The following is a 25,249-nucleotide window of genomic DNA, read 5'->3' as shown; positions in this document are numbered from 1 at the left end:
GCAACCCCCTTGAATCCATGATAGACACACTCAGGAGAACTGAACACCATGGCCAGTGAGGTTAGTACAAGATGGGAATTCAGTCCATGCCACCAGGAGTAAAGGAGGCCAGGCGTAGAGCAGACTGCCAGAAAAGTGTTGACTACCTCTGCTTCCATCTTGAGACAACTAGTGAAAAAGCAGGGGAAGATGAATGTTGTGAATCAAGACGAACAGATTCACAGACGGAGGACCAAATCTACAAGCAACTGGTGGAGACCTTGAAATGGAATTTGTACTCCCATGGCCCCACTTGTTGCCTGGTAACCTGGACCACTTCCAATTCAATGTCGCTAGCGGGATGTTTTGCCCTGCAGGGGCATAGGGACACCTGGCCCAGGGGACTAGAGGAGTCATTCCTGTTTGAAGACTTGTCAACAGAGTACCCCTCAAGGGGATGAGCCAAGTAAAGAGCAGACTGATGCCTGTGTTATATGTCCACCCTGAGACCTAGTGAAACAATTCTTCTGAGCAGTGTAACTTTCTTGGAGAAGACCATGTGCGACCAGATCGCGTTAAGTAGATTTGCAGAGGCATGTCAAGCATGCTAAGATGGGACCATGCATACCAAGATGGTGGCAATCGTGTCCCCTCAAAAAACAGCTTTCTCAGAAGCACCAGTGAAGTGACAGACTAGAGGACCAGTGAATCAACAGACAGGGTCTGGAAGGTTCACTGGCCCCTGGGACGTTCAGTCAAGCCTGACTTAGGATGCAAAAGAGGACCTTGAAAACAGCATGGTTAGATGCCCTGGTGGAGGAAACTCCAACTTATTGTTTTCAGCAAACATGGCCTACTGGCCAAGATATCCAACTACCACTACATCATATGGTCTCCTGGTAAAATTCAAATTCCTATTTGAAGAGAAAACCAGTTGCAAGATTAAACAACTTGATGAATTCCAAAATGAAAAACATCTTAGAGACCATTGCCCTCAGAAACCAATCAGAATTCCTTATGGAGTTTCTGGCAGAAGAACATTGCACCTCCATGGAATCCACAAGTCAAGGGAGTTGCTTCATAACCTGTACCATTGTCTGACTGATTTATTTATTATTTGATTTATATCCCGCTCTTCCTCCCAGCAGGAGCCCAGGGCTCTTGTCTTAAGGCTACCCTGTTATTACACAGAGAAATAGCCAACAACTTGGGTATCCATACTATTGTCTTACAGCTACCATGCAGATTTGCAGGGAGGGAGCCAGCAGCAAATAAGGCAAATACATGGAAGACAAGGCCAGCAGTGGCCACCAGACATGAGGAAGATGTTCTGACTGCACAAACAGGGACCAAATGCTTCGAAACCCTACCCATCCAAAACAGTGGGAGCATGCTGCTGCACTCATGTCCTGCCTCCAAGCCTCCTTTGGACATATGGGGCTACTGGAGAGTCAGCCAGAGGAAATAAATACTGGAGAGTCAGCCACAGGAAGTAAATACCCAGAGCCATATTCTGACTGAGTACCTGTGCAGTAACCAGTCCAGAGGACTACCTGTCAAAACAAAGAGTAAAATCAAATTTTTTTTAGTCCACTGAAATGCTTAATTGCAGGTAGGGAAGCCGAATATCCGTACAAATATGCCAATGTGTGTAACCCTGATCCAAGTCACACAAATTTAACAGTGAAATAAGTAAGCCTGACCAAAGGCTAAATTGTTTTGATAAATTTAATATGGAATTTTAAACTGTTGTTAAGTCGCTCAGGGACCTGCAGATGAAGGTCAGGAGTTAACTGAACCACCACCTCCCTCCAGATGAACTGCACCTCAGCACATATATGCCAATGTGAGTAACTTTTGAGTCTAGTATCACAAATTGAAACATCAAAGTAAGCCTTACCAAAGGCTAAATGGAATTTTAAACTGTCTTAAGTCACCCAGGAACCTGCTGGTGAAGGACAAGGCTTAATCGAGCAACAGGCTTAATTTATGATATCATGCTAAGCTACGCTTACCCAGGAGGGTAACCAGCGTCGGACCCTTAGACCTTCCAAGGAAGTCCCTGCATAAATCCAAATATTTACTCAGGCAGTTATGAAGGACTGAAACTGTTCAGAGAAGCAAACTGGAGAAATAGAAATAGATAGGGCAGAAAACCTTGTGTAACTGGCAAAGCTTAATTTACTTATCTTGCTTATTTACGTTTTCCCACTGGGATGACAGTAAGATCCTCCTCCATAAGGCATTGGATAAATTCAGAAATTTACAGACAGTTATGAAGGGCTGCACCTGTTCAGAGGAACAGACTAGAGCTTTGAGATGAAGCTCATGAGGCAATTCATGTACCTTCACTGCACTGAGGTCCCTTAGAGGAGTCACTAAGTTATGAAAGGCTGCAATTGTTCAGAGGAACAGACTGGAGCTTTGAGCTGAATCTTATGAGGAATTAATATACAATACAGTAGGGCCCCACTCATATGGCAGGTTACGTTCCAGACCTCTGCATAAAAGCAAAACCTGCCGAAAAGCATAACTCCGTCAATAAAATGGCGCCCAACACCCTAAAAATGCCATAAAAGCGGAACAAGCGCCATATGAGTGGGGCCTTACTCCATTTGAAAGTGGCTATATTAGCGGAACGCCGAACTCATACAGCGGGTTACATTCCAGACCCCGGCCGAAAAGTGGGGCCCTACTGTATCATATAATACACACTCAGAAACACATACCAGGCAATATAGCTGTAGCGTGGGGAGCTCCAGCCGCTGCACTCCAGCTTGACAGCGATCAGCTGTAGCACGAAAGCTCCCCACGCTCCAGCTGATCACTTTCAGCTGGAGCATGGCGGCTGGAGCTCCCTACTGTTCCTTCTGTAAATGGCCTGCTGCTATTCAGGCCTTGGGAGAACTGGAGCTTTGAGCCGAGGCTCAAGAGACAGTTCATATGCCCTCACTACACTGAAGTCCCATGGAAGAATCACAGGTCATTCTACTGTTGCCTCTAGAAATGGCCTGCTGCTGTTCATGCCTTAGGAGAACTGGAGCTTTGAGCTGAAGCTCATGAGGCAATCTATATACCTTCACTACACTGAGGCCCCCTAAAGGAGCCACCACATTATTCTATTGTTCCCTCTGGAAACAGCCTCCTGCTGTTCAGGCCTAGGGAGAAAGGGAATCAGGTCTCTTAGAAATATTGACCTGCTGTTCTAGTGCCTTCAATAAAAAAAGGTGGAAATACTCCTCAGCAGAGAACTATGCCATGTCTCTGCCCGAGGGTTCTGAACGGAAAATGTAGGCCCTTTCCACAGTCACTGAACAGACTAGGATCAACTGAAAAACAGAGGTACCATAAAAATGGTGGGAAACCTCTTCAGCAGAGGCCTACACCATATCTCTGCCCAAGGATTCTGAGTAGCAAAGCTAGTCCCTTTCCCCAGGGTTCTGAGTAGAAAAGCTAAGCTCTTTCCACAGTCACTGGACAGACTAAGACCAAAACCACAGCTGAGAGTGATAAAGCACTGCCAATTTCTCTCAACCATCAGCAGTGTTCACACAAAACATTGCTGCTCTGGTGCAACTTCTGAGAAGGAATACTTGGAAGGCCCAAATTTGGCTGCCTTGCTTACCTTAGGGCCTGAGGTGACCACGGTATTACACATAGGAAGAAGTGAGCACACAAGGTGAAGCCCAAATTGCAGTTCAACATTCCTCCTGGTGGAATTCCTTCTGCTGTAGGCTGTGAGATAGATGGAACTGAGGCCCAAGATGCCTGTTGCTGCTGGTGCTGCATATCACTGTGCTGTGCATCAATAGTGATATCCATAAAAACAGCACAGGATGGCCCAGCCATGGTTACATGCACACAGTAGGGGTGAGTGGTACCAGGCATTATATGGATAGATTCCTGATTAATTAACACACGCACAGGTAGAGGGGTGTGGTGGATTAGCAAGGCCAAAAATCACTGCACACAGTAGAGGGGAGCAGTTTGACTTCTAAATGCAGCCAAGGGCAAAATCACTGCACACAGTGGCGGGGAGCAAGTTAGATGTCTAATGCAGCCAAGAGAAAAAACTTTGTTTTATTATTACTGCCTAGATGTCTGCCTTGTCTAAAGAGGGAAGGAAGAAGGCACAGATGGGAGGAACATATTGGAGCCTGTACAAAAAGGTGGGGGATAGAAAAGGGTGGGAAGGGTCATAGAAGAGAGGAGACAAAATGGTGGTCGTGAAAAGAGATTGCGAGGCTGTGACTGAAGCTGCAGCTGAGGCAGCGGCTGACAGGGCGATCCACCCCCGCTAGCTGTGGCGGCCAAAGGGGCAATCTGTGGCCACAGACACAATCAGGCAGTGGGGGGGAAGCCGCAATTGGGTGGCACGGGGAGGGGGGGAGAGAGGACATGGCCTCCAGACGACTTGAGGGGAGGAGGGAGACGCTAAGAGGAGAGAACCCCCAGTATCTGCAAGGCTGGTGGCCAAGCCTGAGAAGGAAGGCCAGCTGTATTAACACAACAATTTTTTTAAAAAGTAACAAGCAATTAAGGGAGAGAACAGAATACACGACAAAAAAGAGGAAAACAATAATGGAAAACACAATAAAGGAACAAACTCACAAGAGCTACGGTAGAAGGATCAACCTAGGACAAAGGCAGGAATGGACTGGAGTCAAGCCAGAAGGAGCAGCCGAAGTCTTCACTCTTGTGCATTCCTGCCTTTGGACACCCGGCAGCGCTACTACCTACCTGATGGTATGCTACACGGGGAAAATTAACTTGCAGTTAGGATGATCTGCCTAAAATGCTTCTGCAGCATCATTGCCATTAATCATCTGAACATGTAGACTATGCAGGAAATTACATTCCTTTAATAGATGTTTAGCTTATCCCAATCTTAATATGCCTCATGTCTGGCAGCTAGTAATGTTCCCCCAAAATGCACCTGAGCAATAAACTATGCCAGCCTTTCCAAACCTGGTGCCCTTCCAGTATTACTGGAATATATTTCCCACCAGTTCCAACCAGCATGCCCAATTGTTAGAATGATGGGAGTTTTAGTCCAACATATCTGGAGGGCACCAGGCTGAAGAGGGCTAAATTATGTAGTGCTCTCTCTCCACACAATGCTTGCTTTTTCCTATTAGAGGGAGAATCTGAACTCCACATGTAGCTGACTCGGTACTTTCTTCCATTTACAGACAACTGCATACACAAACAGTGAGATCAGGTCTGGCCAATACAAGCAATGTATATGAGTTTATCAGCCAGCCTTCACCAACCTGGTGTCCTCCCAAACTCCTATCAGCTCCAGCCAGCATGACCAGTAAAGGATGATGGGATTTGTAGCCCAAAATATCTGGCGGTCACCAGGTTGGAGGTCCACTGCTTTAAGAGTGTTTGACCTTTGACAGAAAGTGACACACACTGCCTGAGACAGCATAAGCATGTTACTCTGTGCTGTCACTTTCATGGCTTCTGGTTCCAAAAGCAGTCTGTTTAACTTGGGAGAAAACTAGCCCAGTATTCAGCAGTCAGTCTTCTTGACATATTATACACATCAAAACCCCTAGGAAATACAGCTTGGGACGAGGCTACCTAAAAGACCGCCTTACCCCTTATATACCCAGTCGATCACTGCGCTCTGCAGGTGAGGGCCTCCTGCAGATACCATCTTATCAGGAAGTTTGTTCCGTACAATATAGGAAACGGACCTTTAGTGTGGCGGCACCTACCCTGTGGAATTCCCTCCCCTTAAATATTAGGCAGGTGCTATCTCTGCTATCTTTTCGGCGCCTTTTGAAGACTTTCCTCTTCCAACAAGCCTTTTAAGTTGAGACCTATCCCAGTCTGCGTTAGAACTGCTTTTAATATGTCTTTTAATATCTTTAACCCTTTTTAAAAAAATGTTTTTAAAGTTTTTTTAAAAGGTTTTATCATTGTTTTTTTAAAATGTATTTTAAGATGTTTTTATGATGTTTTAAAGTGTTTTTAGTGTTTCTGTTTACCGCCTTGGGCTCCTGCTGGAAGGAAGGGTGGGGTATAAATAAAATAATAAATAAATAAAAACAAAAAGTGACAGAACACTGCTGGTGTATACAAATTTCTGGATGTATGAGATCAGATTAGGTTCTATTGATCAGCAGTCTAGTAGTGGCTAATCCACTTCCTAAGAGGCTCTAGAAGCACCATAAGGGTTGCAAATGGATGGTCACTGCACTTACAATGTTGTTCTCAGAATACTGTACATTGGAAAGTTCTGAAGAAAGGGTATGAAAATTTTAGTAATCTACTTGCATCTATCCTGAGCTAACTGCTCCAAGCTTTGACAGATAAGAGCATATATTAGCTGGTAAGAAGCATTGTTACCCACTTGGTGGCAACTTCTGATCTTTAAGATGCCACTTCGTCATGATGCCCACTTGTGTTGTGTTGCTATTTGATACACAATTCCAAAGTTTTGTTTCCCCCGCCCACAACAGAAGTTTTATGCACAGCTAGGCTGTACACACACAAAAAAGTGAATACCAAAGATAGCATGGCCACATCCACTTTCTGTTCCTGTGGTAATTCCACAGGCACAAATCTCTGGAAGAGAAGGGAGGGCAAAACAGGGGAGCCATGATGAAGGGATGGCTCAAACAACACAGCTTTCTCATCCTCACGAAAACCTTAAATTGTAGGGCTGGAAAAATGCTTAAATAGTCTAATTCAGCATTTCCCAACCAGTGCGCCTCCAGATGTTGTTGAACCACAACTCCCATCAGCCTCAGCCAGCATTGCCAATGGTCAGGAAGATGGGAGTTGTGGTCCAATAACATCTGGAGGCACACTGGTTGGGAAAGGCTGGCTAATTAAAGACCATGGACTTAAGCTGCAATCTAATACACACTTTACAGGGAGTAAGTCCCATTGAACCCAATGGAGCTTACTTCTGAGTAGACATGTATTGGATTGAAGCCTTAGTCGCTGACTTTCTCTGCCCTCTCTTAACTTCAACGTGCTATTATAATGGGGCTAACAAATTAAGTTCAGATTCCTACAAGTTTGCAAAAAAAACTTTCAATATTGCTCCAGAATGGGGAAGAGATAAGAAATTAGCATTTTTCAACACTAACATCAAGATTTTAGACCACAGGAATTATAGGGCAAATGCACTCATTCTGATATGTCAACAATGTGGTGTAATGCAATGCCATCATGATAACGTAGGGTTTTAAGGCATAGAAGCTCAGATTTCTTATCAGCTATTAATATCATATTGGGCACATATATTTTTTTCTGGCTTTGTTCAGACAATTGTATCTTAAGCTTAATAAATTGCAATATGAATGGAACTAATGCAATCATTTCCCTCCTTGATGTTTCTGAATGCAATGCATCAATCTTCAATTAACCAATTAAAAATAGTTTCTGATTACCAGTTTTGGAACAAGCCAGCATCTTAAACCCACTGCAAACCATGCTTTAAAATGCTGGCTTGTTCTAAACCTCATAGAGAAAATGGGAAACAAGTGTGGATCAAAAGGTTTGTGGTCTCAGCTTATTAACCCAAAATATGATTGTCTAACTGGGCCATTCTGTCTGCATGGAAAACACTGCAAAAAAATGGCCAATCCGTACCATTTCAGCAGCTAAAAAATTGGTTTAGAGTCCAAGTTATCAAGTTTTTTATTTGGTGGTGATGGAGTTTGGAACCCTTGAAGTCATTTGTTATCTCAGCACTTTTTTCCAGGGAAGAAGATGATTTAGTGCTATGACTCAAGACCAGCTCTGATCATACAGAGCCAGTGGTGGCTGGCCTTAGACATCCTATGTCTGGGAAGCACAGTTTTTGGCCTTTAAAAAAAGAAAAGAAAGAAAGCTGTGTTGAGGAAAGAATCTCTATGAAAACTGGTATCAGTCATGGTTCAACAAAATACCAGTGAAATCTACATTAGAGGCAAATATAAATGTTCAAAAAACACCATCTAAAGTAGGAAATGCTGAGGAGATGATTACCATCTTTTCAAGGGTAGGATCCCGCTGCTCCCACAGTTAAGCTACTTTTTAAATATTTGCTTCACCCTTGGCCCTTGCAGCCTAAACATAAATGTACTACTTTCTGCAGGAGACCCACAATATACAGTGCCTTGCAAAAGTAACCAGACCCCTGATCAATGCTCTCATTACTAGTTTACAAATGGTACATTGTAATTTCGTTCTGTATGATATTTTATGTTGAAACACTGAAACTCAAAATCAATTATTGTGAGGTGACATTGGTTTTATGTTGAAAATTTGTAAGAAGCATAAAAAACTGAAACATGTTGCTTGCATAAGCATTCAACCCGTGCTGTGGAAGCTACAGAGATGAAAGAAATTGCCCTATCAAGGACACAATTACCTTACCATTGGCCTCTACCTGTGAACCATTAACGTTGCTGTCACACTGTCAGGATAAAAACCCCACTGTTGAAGAATCACTGGTCAGGCTGTGGATCTGAAGGAAAATGAAGACCAAAGAGCATTCTACAGAAGTGAGAGATAATGTAATACAAATACACAGATTAGGAAAAGGGTACAAAATAATATCCAAGTGTTTGGGTATCCCAGTGAGCACATTTAGATCAATAATTAGGAAGTGGAAGCTGCATCACACCACCCAGGCACTGCCAAGAAAAAGTCTTCCCTCAAAACTCAGCGCTTTAACAAGGAGGAGACTTGTGAGAGAAGCCACAGAGAGGCCAACAATCACTCTGAAGGAGCTACAGTGTTCAGTGGCTGGAAGTGGAATAATGGTGCACTAGTCAACCATATCAAGAGCTCTGGATAACATAACACTGGCCTGTATGGGATGATGGCAAAAAAAGCCATTACTCAAAAAGTACCATCTGAAAGCTTGCCTGAAGTTTGCCAGAAAGCATGAGAGTGCCCCAGCTGCAATGTGAGACAAGGTTTTGTGGTCAGATGAGACTTTTTGGCCACAACTCAAAGCACTACATGTGGCACGAACCAAATACTGCCCATGCCTCAAGACACACCATCCCTACAGTGAAGTATGGTGGTGGCAGCATCATGCTTTAGGGATGCTTCTCATCAGCAGGGATTGGGCATCCTGTTAAAATCAAAGGAAGAATGGATGGAGCCAAATACAGGGAAATACAGCAATAGAACCTGCTTTAGTCCACTAAAAAACTGAAGCTTGGGAGGAAATTCACTTTTCAGTAGAATAATGATCCCAAGCACAAGGCCAAAGCAACATTGGAGTGGCTCAAGAACAAAAAGGTGAACGTCCTACAGTGGCCCAGTCAAAGTCCTGATCTCAATCCCACTGAGACTCTGTGGCGCTCTTTGAAAATTGCAGTCCACAAGCGATGTCCAACCAACCTGAACAACATGGAGCAAATCTGCCAAGAAAAATGGGCCAAAATCCCTCCAACACTGTGTGCAAAGCTGGTACATATCTACCCCAAGAGACTTAAAGCTGTTATTGCTGCAAAAAGTGACTCTACCAAATATTAATGTGTGGGGGTTGAATATTTATGCAAGCAGCATGTTTCAGTTTTTTAGGTTTCTTACAAACATTTCCTAACATAAAACCAATGTTACCTTACAATAATTGATCTTGAGTTTCGGCGTTTCAAAATAAAATATCATACAGAACAAAATTACAATGTACCATTTGTAATTCAATAATATGAGAGCATTGGTCAGGGGTCTGGTTACTTTTGCAAGGCACTGTATATACCCCTGACACAAGAAGGTATGGCCCAAGAACAATGTTTTGGGGGAGCAAATTCCAAGCTTTTCATAACTTCCTTAAGAACCACCATGTGCTTACAATTTAATAAGTATCACATTTATCACACATCATCTAACCTACACCATACTTAGCCACACCACACCCCATTTCACTTAAACTCTTCTAAAAACAGTTTTCCTGCTTCTAGCTCTCCAACTATTATCATCTATATACTAAATGCAACTTTTCTCAATGATAAAGAGTAAATTGTGTTATAATGGATCCACTTACAAATTATGCCTTGCAAATGTGAAGATTCTTATTGCAATAAATGGAGATACTGAATGTGTAATACAATTACAATGTATTATACTTGAATATAAAACACTAAGGCTGCAATCCAATACACAACCCTATGGAGCTTACTTCTGAGTAGACATGTACTGGATTGCAGGCCTAACAACTGCAGAAGATTGCAGTTTTCTCTGTTAAGATTGCTGTTCTTTTAAGGGTGAGAGCAGATCTCCCGGATCTTATAGCTTGGGTTACTATTGGCCTAGACTAGCATTAATCATAGATGAGGTTGGTGCTGTAGTAAGCCTTTACCATGAGGCTTGCTTTGGTGAGGGACTTCACATTGGACAGGGGAGGAAGCATGATATCCTTTGGCCTGCTCCCAATCTTTTAACTACATTACGTTATCTAGAGTGTTACACTGTCAAAGGCCCTGAAAAATCCAAAGCCTGAACATGTACATTTTAAATTTTTCATATAGGTAAATCTATGTACACTTTCCCCATTTAAAACACTTTCATTTCAAATTCTAAGCCATCCTACAGACATCAAAAAAGTGTTGCAGATTCCTTCTTAATAGTTTACCTGTGTTCCAAATAGCCCTAAAATATAAGAACTTTGGATGATGAATTTTCAGTTTCCCTCCCATGCCCATGGATTTACTCACTAGGGGTCATTGGTAAATCGAGGAAGTCTTGGCTGAGGGAAACCATAAAGATGACAGTAGAGTACATCAAAGCAGTAGCAGCACATCTCCGCTGTCACCACTAGGTTTTTGGTGCTGTTGGCAGTTCCATTAGGCCGGGCGAGTGGGCTCAATGCTCCTGAAGAGGGATTCATTCGAGTAATTGGAGAGTTTCCGGGGCATAAAGTCAAATCTGATACATTCTCCCTTCCATTGCCCCCATCTGCATGCTGGTGGTTCTGAAGAGGACCTGAACTAGAGACTGGCACGGTTGTGGCTTGATTCCCGTGGCTGTGTGTTCCACTCCCAGACAATTTGGGTTTCTTTACCCCACAACAGCCTGCTGCCAACTTGGGCTCAAGTGGAGGAACACAGCGTCTTTTTCCCATCCTGATTCAGCACTTGCTGCCTGGAGTACTGTAGAACCCTGGCAAAACACACAATATGCAACACATAGAATTATACTAAAAAAAGCAAATTACAAGGATGTATTTTTTAACAGTAAGAAAACTACATTTTCACATTAAAACCTATGAGTTCCATAAGAAAGCTCACATGATTACACAACACTGATCAAAAACTAAATAGAAAGCAGATTGATGTGCACACTTATAAAGACACTACAATTTGTACACAAGTCATGTAGACTTTATAAAAGAAATGAATTTCACTACAAAATTGGCATGAGCAACATGTAATCCAAGAGTTAAATGCAATTGCAGACCTCATTTGTGTGTATTAGTTCAGTTCAGTTTCTTGAACATTATCCAACCAGGCTTTCTGCATGTACATAAAACAACAACTACTACATTAAAAGACATAAAAAGAAATTAAAAAAGAATAAGACAACCAGTTATACAACCATACTAAAACAGTACAAAGATAAATTATTTAAATGAATAGATGATTTAAAATGGCTCTAAGAACTGAACTGAACATTTGTGTGTATTAGCATCTCATACAACAGTGAGAATGGAATATAGTCCTCAACCTGTGCTCTCTTTGGAAATAAAGCAGAATACTGCCACAGCTAGATAAACCCAAGAATGACATTTCCATTTTATGATGGATTTTCTAGATGCACTCACTGACATCGCACATACAAAGGGTTGAACAGGAGTGGAGCTACAAAATGCTCACTGTATGTTTGGAATCTTAATTTGTTTTCAGTTCAGAGTTTTAGTTCACTTGCAAAATACTGTATCCAAGGCCTAAGACACAGTGGAACTTTGACGTCTTCCAGATACTGAAAACATCAAGTTTAACAGAGTTGACAGAATAGAGACTGCAGCTGTTCCAGTATCTTCTAGACCACCCTTTCTCAACCTTTGGGTCCTCAGATGTTGCTGAACCAGCATGACCAATGGTCAGGAATGATGGGAATTGTAGTTCATCTTGGGACCCAAAGGTTAGGAAAGGCTGTTCTTGATTACAAGACTTGTCACTTTAGAATATTTATTCTACCCATCCCTTGCTCAGACCTCTTCCTTTCAGGAAAATCCAATTAGTAGTACTAGTACAAGCTAGTTCCTACACCTGCCAAATTAGCTGGACAGCAGGAGACAGGTACATACTGGAGCAAGTAGTGTAGGAGAAAGCTCCCTCTGCCATAAATACTTTGGACTAAGAAGGCAGTATGCACTGCCTTCACCTTTCCTCTGTGGACTGCTAGTTATTAGACTGGTAGAATCAAGAGGATGAGGGTTCCATTCTTGACCACTCCCATGCAGGAGTCTTCTTGTCTTCATCCCTTCAGATAAATTACTGCAATTTGCTCAATATAAATGGGATACAAAGACTCACCAAGAAGTTTGATCATGGAATTCTAGGTAACACAGATTAAAAATAGAAATTAGACCTTAAGCCTTAAATTTTGAACTTTCTTGCATGTCACTAGCTTCGTTTCACATTGTAATTGGAATAGGACAATTTTCTCTGTTGGGTGTACATTTCACACATTTCTTTACAAAAAGAGAATTTTGAAACCAATTGCCCTGCATTGGTCTAGTGGTTGAACAGTGTTAGTGATAAATGAAAAGTTATACAGTGTCTGTGAAAAAGCAAGGAGTATTGTACAATTGTGTCTTCACCTGAGCCAATGTCTGAGTTATCACATCGGCTGGACCTGTCTTTTGCATACAATACAAACCTAAGCATATTTACTTAGCAGTCAGTCCAAAGTGTGCAAAGTGTATAATGTGTGTAAGGGAGTTTATGAGAAAATTATTATTCACTTATGCAAAAAGAGATTGAAAGTAAACGTAGATGAAACTGGATGGCGTATTTCACATGCTAATATTTTGTGAACATCAGCAAAGAGAAAGAAGCATTTAAACAATGAAGGGCAGTAGCTCAGTGGAAGAGCATCTGCTTTGCAGAACATGGGTTTACGCCCTGGCATCTCCAGGTAGGACTTGGAGAGGTTCCTGCCTGGAACCCTGGAGAGCTGCTGCCAATCAGTGTAGACAATACTGAGCTAGATGGACCAATAGTCTGACTCAGTGTAAGATAGCTTCCTATATTTCTAATGAACCACTTACTCCATTCTTTTTTATCCAACAATTAACCAGTCATTCTACCTCATCCAACTGTAGTCATCTCAGCAGATGGAAAGCAGAGTTTTATAGGCAGTAATTGCCTTATATCAAAGAATTTATTGCTTTGCTGATTATTGGGTTAAACAGTCTATTTCATCATAGCATGGGGCTCTAAGAGCCTTATTCTGAAACAGAACTGCAAAATATATGGGAATCTTCCAACCATGAGCATTGTATCTGAGATGGGTGGCAAGCTTAGGGGCTACAGAGAGGGCAAGAAGAGAATAACAGAGTAACACCAGAGATTACCTAGGTGGGTGAAGACCTCTCCCTTCACCAGACTGTTTGGTAATACTAGTTGCCAGTATTCACAGATCATTGTTGCCATATGTTTCAATATATTATGCTTGAGATAATACTTACTGAAAGCAGAAAACTTGTATTGCCAAGGAGGAGTTGGGCAAGTGGAGGGGAAGCTATTTTATATCTGGAATGAATTTTCTTTTCTCACGGCCCATTCCTGTTCCCCAAATCTGAAAGAAAAAATCAGGAAAAAAATACTATATATGAGGTGCGCTCAGAAAAATCCTGTCGTTGTTAAATCATTTAACACAGAGACAAGAGTGTAGACAGGGTGTACATTACAGAATAAAGTGACAGAAGCAAAATGGAAGAGCAAATACAGGAAAAAAATGAGTACTGAGCAGGAGCTGTCAGGAATATCCCAGAACAAGCGGAGGCAGGATATTTGGCTTAATTTACTTATTAAAATATTTATATATTGCCTGTAATGTGAGCATCTGAAGGCAGTGTACAACAATGTCATAAAATATAATACAAATACAATCAAAATCATTAAAATATAATCAGGCAGACAGTAAAAATATCCAGAGAATCCCATAATGGTTGGCATCAGTAGCCAGCAAAAGCCATGGTAAACGAAGTTTTCAGCATGTACCAAAACTGCACTGTTGGTACATGACATATTTTGTGTGTGTGTGTGTGTGTGTGTGTGTGACAGAGAGAGAGAGAGAGAGAGAGAGAGAGAGAGAGAGAGGAAACCATTCCAGAGAGTGAGCACTACCCACAGAAAACATATTCTTCCCTTTGGCTGATGCCAGATGGATGCCTGCAGGCTGTGGCACAAATAGGAGGACCTCGGCAGAACTTAGCGACAAGGCATATACTGTCATCAAATCCATATAGCTGTAGACCACATTGACATTGGGACAGAATACACAAGCCTGGCAAATTATCTCCTCGAGCACATCAGCCAAACCTGCTGAAAAGATAAATAGGGGTACTCTGCTCTGGTGAACCTAAACAAATAACATGTTGAAGCAATCTCCAAGTAAGCCATCCAGGTCTTTCGCTACTTTAACTTAGACATATGTGTGAGTGGTGGCACTAATAGCATTATAAGGGTGGGTTATGTTGATAAAATAAGCTACAGGGAGATAAAACACATCAAACAGAGTAGTCTCGGGACAATACCAGCAGAAGACTATCTTAAGGAATTCGTTTCAGAGTTCCCCGAGAGAGAATACATTAATTCCAATGTTTCCAATGAATTCTGAATTCATTTGCTTCCTAATGTAGACTGCAATTACGTATATAGAAACAAAGCCCACTGGACACAAATACATAGAATAGTATGGTAAGTGAATTTAGGACTATAGCCTGCAATCCTAAACAAATGCTAAGGATTTCCCATTGAAATGAAATGTGACTTATTTGTGGGTAAATATGTTTAGGAGCAAGGACCAACCTAGGAGACATTACTGAATATGAAAGAAGTGATTGCTCTTATTTCATAGCACTTCCCCCCAACGTACAAGTATCATTACATTAATCTCTCAATTATCCTCAAAACATACCTACAAGGGAAGCGATGCTTGCCTAAGACCACCCAAGGGCATGAACAAGAATATGAACCTGATCCAAGACCCAAACTGTAGCCACTGCACCACGCCAGAGTTGTTGAGTAAGTAGGTTAGAGGGCCGGCCACACGAGCATGAGAGAAGCAACAATGCAGAACAAACGTGAGGGGAGGCTGCCTAGTCGGACTCGATGGCCTGGTAAGAAGAGGGAAAACAAGCGGGACGCCCTGGAGTCTTTTACTAGAGACAAGGAGCGATAGCCAAGTAAAGGAGGACTGTAGCACGGGCAATGTGTGTGTGTGTGGGGGGGAAGGCTAGGCGAAGCGTCCTTGGGGCGAGGGGGAATGTGAGGTGAGCCTGGAGATGGGGGATCTGACCAGCCCCCATAAAGGAACGAGACTCCACAGAGAGGACGTGAGAATCCCTACCTTCTCTTTTCCTGGCGAGGAGACGGCTCCCTTCCCCAGTCACTTTTTCAGCCCAACCAACGCCGCCGCCACCAGCGTCGCCGCCGCCGCTCCTGCTCTTGCCTCCCCGCCGCCGCCACCTCTGCTGCCCCGCGCTTCATGGAGCCATGGGCCAGGGCGGGTGAGAGTCGAAGAAGTGGACCCAGCGGGGCAGGGGAGGCAAGGCAGGCGGGGGGGAGGGGGAAACGCACAGCGAAACCGAACGAGGAATCCCGGGCTCGCCGCCGGCTAAACAGAGAGGTGAAGCAAGGCAGAAGAGCCCAGGTCCTCCACTATCCCAGCGGCCCCTTCTCCGAATGTGAGGTAATGGAGCAGGAATGTGCACGCTGATCCGCCAGCCTCCCATCGGCCCCGCGAAGACCATAGACACAGCGGGGACAGTTTCCGACAAAGGAACCATAGATCCTCGGAATAGAGGAACTTCCGCCCGGCGCTGCTGGATCCGTTGACGACGGTCACGTGAGATGTTGGAGGCGCGAGCAAAGCCAATGAAAATAGAAACAATAATCTCCTCCCCACCCCCACCCCGCATCTTGTTCGAAACGGAGGAGTTCGTATATGTCACGTGATTTCAAATAGGCTTTTATCGGGTTATTTAGACGTAGAATTCAGAGTGTGGCAAAAAGAGTTTTATTATTTTATCTATTTATTTTATTTTATTTATTATTAAACTTATATACCGCCCGACTAGCAAGCAGCTCTCTGGGCGGTGAACATATATACAATAATCAGAGCTTGGAAAAGTTACTTTTTTGAACTACAACTCCCATCAGCCCAACCCAGTGGCCATGCTTGCTGGGGCTGATGGGAGTTGTAGTTCAAACAAGTAACTTTTCCAAGCTCTGAATAAAATTACAGGATCTGATAAATACATAAAAAACCATCTAAAATAAAATTACAACATTTACTTAATTAACTTAAATTAGAATGCCTCAGAGAAGAGAAAGGTCTTAACTTGGCACCGAAAGGATAATAGTGTCGGCGCCAAGTGTACCTCCTCAGGGAGACTGTTCCACAATTCGGGGGCCACCACTGAGAAGGCCCTTAATCTTGTTACTACCCTCCGGGCCTCCCTGTGGGTCGGGACCCGGAGGAGGGCCTTCGTAGTAGACCGTAGTGTACGAGCCGGTTTCGTATCGGGAGAGGCGTTCCAGCAGATATTGTGGTCCTGCGCCATATAAGGCTTTATAGGTTAGTACCAACACTTTGAATCTAGCCCGGAAGCATATTGGAAGCCAGTGCAGGCAGGCCAGAACAAGTGTTATATGCTCAGACCGCTTGGTTCTTGTTAGCAGTCTGGCCGCCGCATTTTGCACTAGCTGTAGCTTCTGAACCGTCTTCAGAGGTAGCCCTACGTAGAGCGCGTTACAGTAGTCCAAACGTGAGGTTACCAGAGCATGTACCACTGATGTAAGGTCTTCCTTACTCAAATAGGGACGTAGCTGGGCTACCAACCGAAGTTGGTAGAACGCATTCCGTGCCACCGAGGCTACATGAGCCTCAAGTGAGAGGGAAGAGTCTAAAACGACTCCCAGACTACGAACTTGCTCCTTCAGGGGGAGTGTAACCCCGTCCAGGACAGGGTATGTATCCACCGTCTGACCAGAGAAACCATGCACCAGCAGCATCTCAGTCTTATCAGGATTGAGTCTCAGCTTGTTAGTTCTCATCCAGTCCATTGTCGCGTCCAGGCAACGGTTCAGCACATCGACCGCCTCACCTGAAGAAGATGAAAAGGAGAAGTAGAGCTGTGTGTCATCAGCGTACTGATGACAACGCACTCCAAAACTCCGGATGACCGCACCCAACGGCTTCATATAGATGTTAAAAAGCATGGGAGACAAAACCGAACCCTGCGGGACCCCATATTGGAGAACCCACGGTGTCGAACAATGTTCCCCAAGTATTATCTTTTGGAGACGGTCCACCAAGTAGGAGCGGAACCACTGCCAAGCAGTGCCTCCAACACCCAACTCCGCAAGCCTCTCCAGAAGGATACCATGGTCGATGGTATCAAAAGCCGCTGAGAGATCAAGGAGGATCAACAGAGTTACACTCCCTCTGTCTCTCTCCCGACATAGGTCATCAAACAGGGCGACCAAGGCCGTGTTGGTGCCAAAACCGGGCCTGAAACCCGACTGAAATGGGTCTAGATAATCGGTTTCATCCAATAGCGCCTGGAGCTGGTCAGCAACCACTCGTTCCAAGATCTTGCCCAAGAATGGAACATTCGCCACTGGTCTATAGCTGTTAAAGTCCTCTGGGTCCAAGGAAGGTTTTTTCAGGAGTGGTCTTACGGCCGCTTCTTTCAGACAGCCAGGGACCACTCCCTCTCGGAAAGAGGCATTTATCACTTCCTTGGCCCAGCCAGCTGTTCCATCCTTGCTAGTTTTTATAAGCCAAGAGGGGCAAGGATCCAGTACCGAAGTGGTTGCATGTACCTGTCCAAGCACCTTGTCCACGTCCTCGAACTGAACCGACTGAAACTCATCCAACAAAACATGACTAGACTGTGCTCCAGACACCTCATTAGGACTAACTGGTATAAAATGGGAATCTAAGTCCCGGTGAACTATTGCTTAGAAATGTGATAGTTTCCTTCATAGGTTAGAGTTGTTGCCTGAGCTCCATTGTTTTTAGTTAGGAATAAGTTCAACTGAGGTCAAGAGGCCTTTATCTCCAGTAATTGTGCTTAAAACTGCAGCCTGAACAGACAATTCAGTGAAATACGTGTTGTCTGCTGCAGGCAGAAATATCTGTAGCCAAAAAAGTTATTTTTGATCGCTTAAAGGCCAATAGATGTATTACTTTATTTGTAAACGAACAGGATACAAAAGCTTATAATTGGGTATATGTGCTTGTAGAAAATGAACAAGAAATAATGCTTATTTAGCTTTTGTAGAATTTGCTTGGCTTAAGGGAAATAAAGACAATACCGGTGACTTGGTGAACATTCCATAGGCACGTACTTTGCTGTTTACATAAGCTGGCCTGGCTATCTCTTTGTTTGTGTAAATTACCTTGGTCTGCAAAACCGGTTTTGCAAGTGCTTCAAATGGCACCGAGTGAAGAGACAACGCCTGTCTCAGGAATGTGGCCAAGAGCCAAAAAGACCTTATATGGAAAAGATCGGGAATAAGGAAGTGGGCTGAACAGGTAGTTAATGTATGCATGATGTATGTGGTGCCGAGGGTATAAGACCTGGCTGCGACCAGGGAGGGGCAGACTCGGCTTTGTTCGTTTCTCCACTTGCAAGTGCTTCAATAAAACTCTGGCTTTACTTTTAAGACCGTTTCGTCGTTCCTTGAGTAATATTGAAACCTTGTACTTGGGAGCGGATCCTCGCCTAACAATAAAACAAATATTGTGGGCGTTTGTTACATGCTTACTATAATAGATTTAACAGTACAATCCTCTCCATATTTCCCCAGAAGTAGGTTTCGCTGAGTTCAGAGGGTTCTACTTCCGCATAAGTGAGCATAAAATTGTAGCCTAACATAATGTGTGCCTCTGGAATATCTGTACTTACTATGCATGGTTACTTAAAAGTAAATCCTATTTTGTTTAGTAATGGTTACTGTGATGCGTCCTTCCCTGGCTCTCCCTGTCAGGTTCCTACCTGCTCGTGGTTACTGCCTGTCTCTAGGCACCACCAGGGACTCCACCAGTCCGGACCGCACTCTCTTATGGTTTACCTATCCGCTCTAGCACAGATCTCAACAGATCCCCCTGCTAGGCAACCACCAGTAACGTCCCAATACTAGTATTCCCAGAGACTCTGAATACTGGTATTGTTATTCTCTTCACCGCTGCCACCATTTGTTACAGTTCCCCTTCAGCCTTGGTCATTACCTTACCCTCCCTTCTGGTCTGTGAAACTCCAGCCAAGGATCAGGCCTTTGGTAAACCAAATTAAGTATTTATTAAAGATAACAAAGCTAACAAGATTAACAAGATTTCTTCTTAAGGCACATAAGCATATGGTTTTACTCAATACTAATCCGAACTCCACCTCCCTCCTGGTAAACAACTCTCTAAACCCCACCAAGCAATCCACTCTTTCTCTTCTCCCCCCTGATTCCACTCTCACTCTTCCTTTTATACATTCAGCCATTTTAAACACTCAGCCAATCCTCTCGCATTCTACTGCCCATTCACTCCCCCTCTTTCACTCCACTTACCATGTATCTTCTAAACAACAACACTTACCATATATACATTAATATAGGAACATCACATTTCCCCCCCCTTAAACAACAGCAGAGTATTATTCCTGTTCTAGGATTTATACGTCGCGTTAACAAATAAAAGTCTCTATGGGGAAAATGTCTTTCTTTGTTCCTCTGTCTGGTCATGTCACTGCAGTCCCAGCCACTTGCCTGGAAAGTCCATCGGCCAGTACATTGTCCTTGCCTTTTATGAACTGGAAGTCCACTTGATAGTCCTGTAGGGCCCAGGACCACCTCTGCAGCATAGTGTTATGGTTTTTCATAGTCTGCAACCATAACAAGGCCCGATGATCCGTAGTCACTGTGAATCTTCATCCCCACACGTATGGGCGCAACTTGTTCAGTCCCCACACGACCGCTAGGCACTCCTTCTGGACCGACGAATAGTTTTTCTCCCTCCGTGTCAGCTTGCGACTCAGGTACGCCACTGGATGTCTGGTGCCTTCTCTCTCCTGTAGCAAGACGACTCCCAGCGCGAGGTCCGACGCATCTGTAGCCACGATGAATGGTTTCTCATAGTCTGGTGCTATTAATATGGGTCCTTGGCACAAGGCTTGCTTCAGTAGATCAAAAGCCTTCTGACATTCATCCGTCCATACCACACGCTCAGAACACTTCTTCTTTGTTAATTCATACAAGGGGGTTGCTATTTCCCCAAAATTTCTCACAAACTTCCTATAAAATCCAGCCACACCCAGAAATGCCCTTACTTGTTTTTTGGTTAAGGGGATCGGCCACGCTTGTATTGCCTCCACCTTGCTCCATAAGGGGGTGATTTTCCCACTCCCCACCTTATGTCCTAAATAGATTACTTCCTTTAGTCCAAACTGGCATTTCTTAGCTTTTATTGTGAGGCCTGCTTTTCTTAAGGCCTCCAATACTGTTGTCAGGTGTTGGACATGCTCAGGCACCGACTTGCTAAAAATGGCCACGTCATCGATATAGGCCACTGCAAAATCTGTCATGCCTCGCAACACAGTATTGATTAGCCTCTGAAATGAACTTGGTGAGTTCCTTAGTCCCATGGGTAAGGTCACAAACTCATATAACCCATCTGGTGTACTGAAGGCAGTTTTGGCTCTGGATTGCTCGTCTAGTTCCATTTGCCAAAATCCTTTACAGAGATCTAGTGTAGAGATAATGGCTGCTGCCCCCAATAACTCTAACATAGCGTCTACCCTAGGCATAGGATACGCATCTGGGACAGTAATTTTATTGATTAGCCGATAATCAATGCAAAACCTTGTCGTTCCATCTTTTTTCGGAACCAGGACAATACTTGAGGCCCAGGGACTGATGGATTCCCTGATCACTCCTAATTCCAGCATATCTTCCACCTCCTTTTTGATCTCATTCAAAACTTTCCCATTCGCACGGTACGGAACAGATCTGATTGGGGCATGATCTCCAGTATCAATGGAATGTATAACTATACTGGTTCGGCCAGGTTTGTTGCTAAAGAGATTCCTATAGGTTTTCAAAACTCTCAGAATCTCTTCTTTTACTTCCTCCTCTACCTCCTCTGACCATTCCACTTGATCTACCCCTCCTTTGTCTTTGCTTTCCTGTACCAAATCTGGAAGTTCAGGCCCACTTCCCTCAGGGAATAAGGTAACTTGCAACACCTGTGCATCCCTGGTATGGTAAGGCTTCAACATATTTACATGAACCACTTTGCTTTTGTTTAATTGGTCTGTGGTGATTACATATGTCACTGTGTCAAGCCTTTCTCTGATGGTATATAGTCCTTCCCAGTTAGCCTGTAATTTGTCATGTTTCCTGGGTATGAACGCCATAACCATATCTCCCACATCATACACACGTTCTCTGGCTGTTCTGTCATACCAGTAACTTTGCTTCTCCTGTGCATGACTCAAATTCTCTTTCACTACTTCCATCATTGATGTTAATTTATTGCGGAATTCCAATACAAAATCTACTACAGAAGTTTTGTACTCTCCCAGAGTTCCTTCCCATGAATTTTTTAGCAGTTCCAAAGGTCCCCTCACTTTTCTAGTGAACATGAGTTCAAAGGGTGAGAAGCCTGTTGACTCCTGAGGGACTTCTCTGTATGCAAATAAGAAGCATCCCAAACGTTCATCCCAGTCTTGTGGGTGATCTTGAACATAGCTTCTTATCATGCCCTTCAAAACTCCATTGAATCTCTCAGTTAACCCATTAGTGGCGGGATGGTAAGTAGTGGTCTTTAGATGTTTTAGACCACAACATTTCCACATACATTGCATCACTTCTCCCATGAATACACTGCCTTGATCTGTCAGCACTTCATGAGGGAAACCCAGCCTCATAAAGATTTTTAATAAAGCCTCTGCCACTACAGGGGCTTCTACAGATCTCAGTGCTTCTGCGTCTGGGTACCTGGTGGCAAAATCCACCACCACCACTAGATATTTCTTGCCATGCCTTGTGGGTTTGGAAAAAGGGCCCACCAAATCTATTCCCACTCTATAAAAGGGGTGTCCAATTATAGGAAGGGGCTTTAAGGGTGCCTTGGTCTTTACTCCACTCTTTCCCACCTTTTGGCATATTCCACAAGATAGACAATGTTGTTTTACATCCTTGGAGATATTTGGCCAATAATAATGTGCAGCCAATCTCCTCTTGGTCTTTTTTATTCCCAGATGTCCTGCACATGGGACATCGTGGGCTACCTCTAGCAATCTGGTTCTGTATTTGCTAGGTAATATCAATTGCTTCACTGGTTCACATTCATCCTTTCTCTCAGCAGGCATCCACAGTCTATATAAAATCCCATTCTCACACACAACTTGATTCCTCAGTTTGTCAGTGAAAGGAATCTGTTGGGTCAGCGCTTGTTCCTTTATCTGCTTCAGACTTATATCTTTATGCAGCTCTTCCCTGAATTGATCTGCTTCTTCCCCAGAGACCACTTGATACAGTTTGTCTTCTTCAGCAGGCCTGCTAGTGGTTGCTATGGTGACCTGAGGCTGGTTAACAGATTCCACCCTGTTTGTTTCAGCCCCCCTTAATATGGCTTCTTTTTCTCTGCCAATTTGCTGTCTGGTCACTACATATATTTTCCCCTGTGCCCCCATAACATCTCTTCCCAGTATTACTGGTTCTTGTTGCTGGGCATTAATACCAACTTTATATTGGCCCTTTCGGCCTCTCCATTCCATTTTCACTAGGGCCACAGGCAAACTCTCTGGTTGACCCCTCACTCCTTGGATAGTCACTGTTTCCTGAGGTAATATTTCTTCAGATTTTATTAAATCTGGCCTCAGTAACGTCTGAGCGGCACCAGTGTCAAGCAATGCCCAATAAGTTGCCCCTTGTACACTCACTTCCTCTCTCAGACTTGAATCAAGGTCTGTTACTTCTGTCCAGTTTATCTGGCAAAACTGAACCTTTTTCGCTGCTTCTAAAGCCTTGGGCTCTGTTTTCACTGCCCTTGTCTGAGCAGGATTACTAATGGGGTTGGCAACCTCACATTGAAAACGTAGGTGTCCCGGTCTACCACATTTGTAGCATAATTTCTCCTCACTTTTAGGGTACACAGATCCACTCTGGGGTGTCCTGTGCCCTTCAGATTTTAATGGAGGACTCACTCGCTGTGGTACCACATCCCTTCTGCCAGCACTATATGGTCTGGGTTTAAACTCTCTTGATGTTTTCCCCACCCAGCCAGTTCTATTGGAGGCGAAGTGATCCGCCATCTCTGCGGCCTCCTGCACAGATGTAGGGGAACGGTCTTTGACCAGGAGCCTTATTTCTGGTGGTAACTGATGGTATAATTGATCCAGTATCATGAGGCTTTTCACCTCTTCCACTGACTGAGCTTTGGCACTACTCATCCACTTTCCAAATATATCCATCAACTTTGCTCCCAGTTCCACAAAAGACCTCCCTGTCTGTATCTGGCAGTTCCTGAAAAGCTTTCTAAAATAATCAGGCCCCAGTCTGAATCTTTTAAACACTGCTTCTTTGAATTCAGCATAGGTGACGGGCCTGTCTGAGGGGAAATATTGGTATACCTCAGCCAATTCCCCTTTAATCAGGTTTGATAAATACTGCATGTATTTATCTTCAGGTAGCCCCCACAACTGAGCTGCTTTTTCAAAGGTGCTGAGGTAAATTTGAGGATCTTGACCAGGCTCATAGACAGCAAAGTCCTTTGGAGTAATTTTTATTTTTGCTCCATCTCTGTCTTTCCTTGTCTCCTCAGAGTGAAATTTCTCTCTATCAAATTTTAACTTTTCTACTTGTAATTCAGCATCCAATGCTCGTTGCTTCTCCCTCTCCTCAAACCCCAATCTCAATCTCTCAATTTCCAACTCCCTCTGTTTTTCCTTCTCTGCACCTTCCATCCTCAATCTCTCAGCTTCCATCTTCAATCTCTCAGCTTCCAACTCCCTCTGCTTGTCTTTTTCCTCAGCCTCCCATCTTAACTTCTCTCTCAAATACTCTATATTAGCGGGATTGCTTAAGTATCCTTCTGGGGTCTCTTCCCTGACAGGTTGTTTTTGCTGGGCAGTAGCAAATCCTATAAGTGCTACCCTCAATTCATCTACCCCTTTACCCTCATGAGGTAAATTTAATGTTATGCACTTCTCCACCAGCTCCTCTCTTTTCACTTTTATGTATTCAGCCATGGTGTTTGAGTTCACTCACTCTTTGCCACACACTCTTTGCCAGTCACTCTCACAAGAAATCTTGTTTTGTTATTTCTGTTTGCCACACCACTGTTCTGGATTTTCTAGTATTCGTATCTGGATTCTCTGTTGTTCGTATCCCACCGCTACTACCACATGTGATGCATCCTTCCCTGGCTCTCCCTGTCAGGTTCCTACCTGCTCGTGGTTACTGCCTGTCTCTAGGCACCACCAGGGACTCCACCAGTCCGGACCGCACTCTCTTATGGTTTACCTATCCGCTCTAGCACAGATCTCAACAGATCCCCCTGCTAGGCAACCACCAGTAACGTCCCAATACTAGTATTCCCAGAGACTCTGAATACTGGTATTGTTATTCTCTTCACCGCTGCCACCATTTGTTACAGTTCCCCTTCAGCCTTGGTCATTACCTTACCCTCCCTTCTGGTCTGTGAAACTCCAGCCAAGGATCAGGCCTTTGGTAAACCAAATTAAGTATTTATTAAAGATAACAAAGGTAACAAGATTAACAAGATTTCTTCTTAAGGCACATAAGCATATGGTTTTACTCAATACTAATCCGAACTCCACCTCCCTCCTGGTAAACAACTCTCTAAACCCCACCAAGCAATCCACTCTTTCTCTTCTCCCACGATTCCACTCTCACTCTTCCTTTTATACATTCAGCCATTTTAAACACTCAGCCAATCCTCTCGCATTCTACTGCTCATTCACTCCCCCTCTTTCACTCCACTTACCATGTATCTTCTAAACAACAACACTTACCATATATACATTAATATAGGAACATCACAGTTACAACTTGGT

General features: G+C 43.7%; 1 protein-coding gene and 1 long non-coding RNA gene across 4 annotated transcripts in view; both read right to left on the bottom strand.

Moving 5' to 3' along the window:
* AMMECR1L (AMMECR1 like) overlaps positions 1-15,948 on the bottom strand; it is a 49,383-nt gene extending 33,435 nt beyond the window's left edge. Inside the window, exons 1-4 of one of the 3 annotated variants that reach the window (XM_061636401.1) lie at positions 15,520-15,944; positions 14,299-14,492; positions 13,634-13,743; positions 10,656-11,100 (exon numbers count right to left, since the gene is read on the bottom strand). In XM_061636401.1, the coding sequence (XP_061492385.1) occupies positions 10,656-11,062 (407 nt within the window). In that variant the 5' untranslated portion in view covers positions 11,063-11,100; positions 13,634-13,743; positions 14,299-14,492; positions 15,520-15,944. Of the gene's footprint in view, positions 1-10,655; positions 11,101-13,633; positions 13,744-14,298; positions 14,493-15,519 lie in introns of all 3 variants that reach the window. The other 2 variants (XR_009764041.1, XM_061636400.1) reach the window with 2 other exon arrangements.
* LOC133389199 (uncharacterized) lies at positions 7,624-10,653 on the bottom strand. Its single transcript, XR_009764042.1, has 2 exons — positions 10,574-10,653; positions 7,624-7,809 (listed from the first exon to the last, which is right to left on the bottom strand). It is a non-coding gene; the product is annotated as an uncharacterized LOC133389199 (long non-coding RNA).
* Positions 15,949-25,249: the final 9,301 nt, after the last annotated feature.

This window comes from Rhineura floridana, chromosome 7, assembly GCF_030035675.1.
Source record: "Rhineura floridana isolate rRhiFlo1 chromosome 7, rRhiFlo1.hap2, whole genome shotgun sequence".
In the NCBI taxonomy this organism is placed as follows: Eukaryota; Metazoa; Chordata; class Lepidosauria; order Squamata; family Rhineuridae; genus Rhineura; species Rhineura floridana.
This window is presented reverse-complemented; position numbering and strand designations above follow the sequence as displayed.